The 4,589-nt window shown below is 38.1% G+C and overlaps 1 protein-coding gene across 1 annotated transcript; it reads right to left on the bottom strand.

Annotated features, from left to right (window-relative positions):
• Nucleotides 1-356: 356 nt before the first annotated feature.
• On the bottom strand, nt 357-2,096 carry LOC122073161. The gene is made up of 4 exons (XM_042637700.1): nt 2,027-2,096; nt 1,840-1,931; nt 1,070-1,253; nt 357-952 (listed from the first exon to the last, which is right to left on the bottom strand). The coding sequence occupies exons 1-4, from the start codon at nt 2,094-2,096 to the stop codon at nt 357-359; spliced, it is 942 nt and encodes a 313-aa protein (XP_042493634.1).
• Between the last annotated feature and the right edge of the window lie 2,493 nt (nt 2,097-4,589).

Genomic DNA, 4,589 nt, shown 5'->3' with positions numbered 1-4,589 from the left:
CGATTTATCCCAACCAATCTTCTCCGACCTCAATCTAATAATTTCCCAAGTAGACTTTACAAAGAAATCACCAAACACAGCTAGCATCCAAAGAAGTTTATCCTTCACAGATGAAATAGGAATAATCATAGGCTTTAGGTAATTTTGTAAATCATTGGGAACATTTTTTTGTTATAATAAAGTTGTGTTCCAAGAACCACCAGTATTAACAACATCCTTAACCTGCATGGATATATCAATACCCTCAACATTGCTCAACCAACCAATCAAAGGACCATAATCCGTCCATTTATCCAGCCAGAAAGTTTGAATTTCCTTTACCCACCAACCACTTGGAATTTTCAAAAAATATATCTCTAAGGACAAAAAGTCTTTTCCAAGTTTTTGTGCAAAGAAGCAGAAAGTAAATAGATCGGGATGTTGCAAAGAACATGCTTAATTAGAATAATCTTATCACCTGTTGAGAGCAACTTTCCTTTCCACCCTGCAAGCTTATTTGAAACCTTTTCAAGGACTGCATTAAAATGGCAAATTCTAGCCCTCCCTTTGATTATAGGAATACCCAAATAGGTAACAGGAAATGAGCCTCTTTTAAAACCTGTAGCCTCTTCAACCATCTTGATTCTACGTTCAGGAGTTTTTGAAGACATCAAAAAGTAGCTCTTTGATTTGTTAACTAATTGGCCTGAAGAAACCTCATACCTAGATATGAAACCAATAATCTGCATCATAGAAGACTTCAGAGCTTGAGCAAATATAATGGTATCATCAGCATATAGACTATAAGAGATACTCGGACAACCCCTTGGAACATGGAAGTACTTAGCATGACCTCCAAAGAAGAGAGATCTTAGACCTCTACTAAGAACTTCTTCAGCTAAAATAAAAAAGACTTGGGGATAAAGGGTCTCCTTGTTTGACATCTCTAGTTGACTTGAAATAACCCACAGGGCTGCCATTCAATAGAATAGAAAACCAGCAATTGCAAATTGTTTCCTTCACCAAGCTAATCCATAGACCACTAAAGCCACACTTTTCCAGGCAAGCAAATAAGAATGACCACTCCAACCTGTCATAAGCCTTCGCCATATCAAGTTTGAGAATAATATTACCTTCTCTGACTTCCTATCAATGTCTTGAGCAAGTTCATTCACCAGAGCTGCATTATCAAGAATGTTTCTCCTTTTAACAAACGCCCCTTGCTCCTCAGAAATTAGTTTAGGCAATAGTTTACCAAGTCTACAAGCTAAAATCTTTGAAAGGATTTTGTAAAGAAAATTGCATAAACTAATAGGTCTAAATTCACCCAATGCAGAAGGGGATTCAGACTTGGGAATCAAGGTAATAAAAGTAGATGTATAACCTTGAGGAAGCTTACCCCTATTGAAAAAAGTCACGCACCGCTTCATAGAGATCATCCTTAATAATTTCCTAGGCATAATGGAAGAAAACACCTAAAATGCCATCTGGACCAAGCGCACTGTCCTTAGACATTGAGAAAGTAGCCTGATGAAGCTCTTCCATTGATGGAATTCCAATAAGCATAGAGTTATTCTCCTTAGTTATCAACGAAGGGATGTGATCAATAATATTCATATTTGCCATTCTCCCTTCAGAAGAGAGAATAGATGAGAAATGAGCAATAGCCTCCACTTAAATTTGATTTGATTCAGATAACCAAACCCCCTTAATGGACGTGATTTTATTTATACCAGTGTGTCTTCTTTTATTTTTGACAACGGAATGGAAGAAAGCTGTATTTTTGTCACCCTCCTGCAACCATTTAATTCTAGATTTTTGAAGCCAAAAAATTTCCTCTTGGATCAAAACCTCATGTACCCGATCCCAAGCATTTTGCAAAGCTGCCTTATTAGCAGTAGAGCCATCCATATCGAAATTAGCTTCAGCCACCTTAAATTGTCCTCTGCCACCTTCACATTTTGATGCACATCTCCAGAAACCTTCTTATTACAAAGTTTAAGATGGCCCTTAAGATTTTCTAACTTCAAAGCCATCTTATACAAACCAGTCGCTGGGACCTGCCAATCCCACTCAACCCTTACAACATCCAAGAAATTACTGTGCCTGACCCACATTTCCTGAAACTTAAAAGGTTTGGGACCCCCTATATTGTTATCAGAAAACGATAATAAAAGAGGAGCATGATCAAAACAAGTCCTATTCAAATGAGTAATTGTAGAGTTTGGGAACAAATTCACACATTGTTTATTCCCAAGAAGTCTATCTAATCTTCCCCAGCAAGTGTTTGGAGGTTCCCTATTATTGCACCAGGTGAACCAGCTGCCTACGTATCCTAATATGGCTTTAAAGAGGAGCCCGTCTAACCCCATTTAGTTGGCAAAAGGCTTTATTGATTCCATTCAACAATAGTTGTCAAGGCATCACCTATGTGTCACCTAGGCATCTAGATGGCCTCATTAGGGTATGGACAACCGTCACCTTATTGCACTGGAGCCTTACTGCAAGGCGTAGAACGCATTTATCTCAAATATTATTTAAGTACTGTTTTTATACGTAAATTAGCAATGACCCACTATTTGAATCCATTAAAAATAGTTTAAAAATCTAATTCTAAAAGGATAAAAGTCGAACCCCACCCCCTGTCCAAGAACAAAATTAAATTTTTGGTTGTAGGGTCAATTTTCAACTTCCAAATGCTGGGGTTTTTCTCAATTCTGAAAATTTCATAAGTCTTATCATGGTAAAACATTACTAAGAACCAAAATTCCAGCAAAATAATCTTTGTTTGATGTCCATAAAATTGTTTTTATTCAAGTGATTTTAATAACATTTGTGCACTTTAAAATAATTTTTGACCAGAACATAACTATGTCATTACAATTCAGATTTAAGTAATCTTAAGACTTGTCAAAAAGTTAATCTTGTGCTCTACCTATACAAAAAGTCTCACTTAAAAATAAGATAGAGAACAAGAGCATTTCTCTAAATGTTGATTTTTGATGACTTGATGTGACTTAATGTTGATTTTTATGACTTGACATAGCTTACTGTTGATTTTTATGATACAAGGTACATACTAAATAATATTAGAAAAGAGAAAAAATAAAAAATAACACTTGGGTGACTTAGGCGCCTTAGGCAATGTCTAGGTAGGCAACTTGTCACCCAAGCGTATAGATAGCCCTCCATTGCCTTGGTTCGCCTTGGCACCATGACCACTATGCATTCAATGCCATAAGATGAATCCCATGTGAATTTCAGCATTTGGCTTTCTGAATTTCAAGGTCTTCGGCTGTGTCTGTTATCCTCATGATCATCATCCTCACAGGAAGTTTGATGCTCGTGGTCTTTGGTTCCTTTTTCCAGGGTACTCTACCACTAAAAAAGGCTATCAACCTTATCATCCTACATCTGGCATTGGTTTGTGACTATGGATGTTGTCTTTCATGAACCTACGGCCTACTACACTACGACACCTCTTCAAGGAAGTCTTCTTCCACAATGGGAGATGTGCCTCTTGAACTTGACATAGCACCACCTTCTGTCTCCACTGATGTTCCTGTTCACGGGGAGACTAAGACTAATACTCCTGCTCCAGTTCGGCCTCAACCAAAGATGCTTGTTTATGTTCACAGACAGTAGATCTAGACCACTGCACCTACTCTACCATGCCAATTGTCACCTCTGAACTTGATCCAGTTCCCTCAGACCTTGGTAATTCTCTTCCCATTTTGATGATGTTTCCATTATTGACTTAATATTAATATGCATATTGCTGTTCGCAAAGGCACTAGGTCCTGCACTTTACATCCTATTGCTAAAAATATTTCTTATGATAACTTTCTCCCTCCTACTTTAGTTTTGTGTCCTCTTTATCCCCTATTCTATTCCCAGACCTGGCAGGAAGCTATCGCTGACTCACAACAGTAGGCAGCCATGGTTGAGGAGATGCAGACTCTAAGGAAGAATGACATATGGAATCTATTTTGTCTTCCCTTATAGAAGAAGACAGTTAGTTGTAAGTGGGTCTTCACAGTTAAACAAAAGACTGATGGTACAGTGGATCGCTATAAGGCTAGACTTATTGTCCAGGGCTTCATGCAGACTTATGGGATTAACTACCAGAAAACATTTGTCCTAGTGGCCAAGATGAACACCATCTGTGTTATTTTAACCTATGTTGTTAACTTAGGCTGGGATCCTCAACAACTTGATGTGAAGAACACTTTCCTTCATGGGGAGCTTGACGAGGAAGTGTATATAGACATTCCTCCAGGGTTCATGTGCTCTAAAACCCAAGGGAAGGTGTATAAGTTGAAGCATGCATAATATCGGTTGAAGCAATCCCCCCTGCTTGGTTCAGAAGTTTTTACAGAGCTATGGTTGCCACATGCTACTCTCAAAGCAATTTCAGCCACACACTGTTCATCAAGCGATCAAGTTGAAAGATTGGCCTGTTGATCATCTATGTAGAGGATATTGTTGTCACAGGTAATGAACTCGAAGAAATTTCTCGCCTCAATAGATATCTAGGTAAGGAATTCGAGATTATGGATCTTAGACATCTTCGTTATTTTCTTCACATTGAAGTTGCTAGATCCTCTCAT

The sequence above is a fragment of the Macadamia integrifolia genome, chromosome 1 (assembly GCF_013358625.1).
Source record: "Macadamia integrifolia cultivar HAES 741 chromosome 1, SCU_Mint_v3, whole genome shotgun sequence".
Taxonomy (NCBI): Eukaryota; Viridiplantae; Streptophyta; class Magnoliopsida; order Proteales; family Proteaceae; genus Macadamia; species Macadamia integrifolia.
Note: the sequence above shows the minus strand (reverse complement) of the source record. Positions and strands in the feature narration are given on the sequence as shown.

Coding starts and splice junctions, on each gene's coding strand:
- LOC122073161 (XM_042637700.1), bottom strand. CDS start 2,096: ATGTGGGTCAGGCACAGTAATTTCTTGGATGTTGTAAGGGTTGAGTGG. Junction 1,254..1,839: donor TGCAAAATGCTTGGGATCGG/GTACATGAGGTT, acceptor ATCCTTTCAAAG/ATTTTAGCTTGTAGACTTGG. Junction 953..1,069: donor ATGGCGAAGGCTTATGACAG/GTTGGAGTGGTC, acceptor ATTGAATGGCAG/CCCTGTGGGTTATTTCAAGT.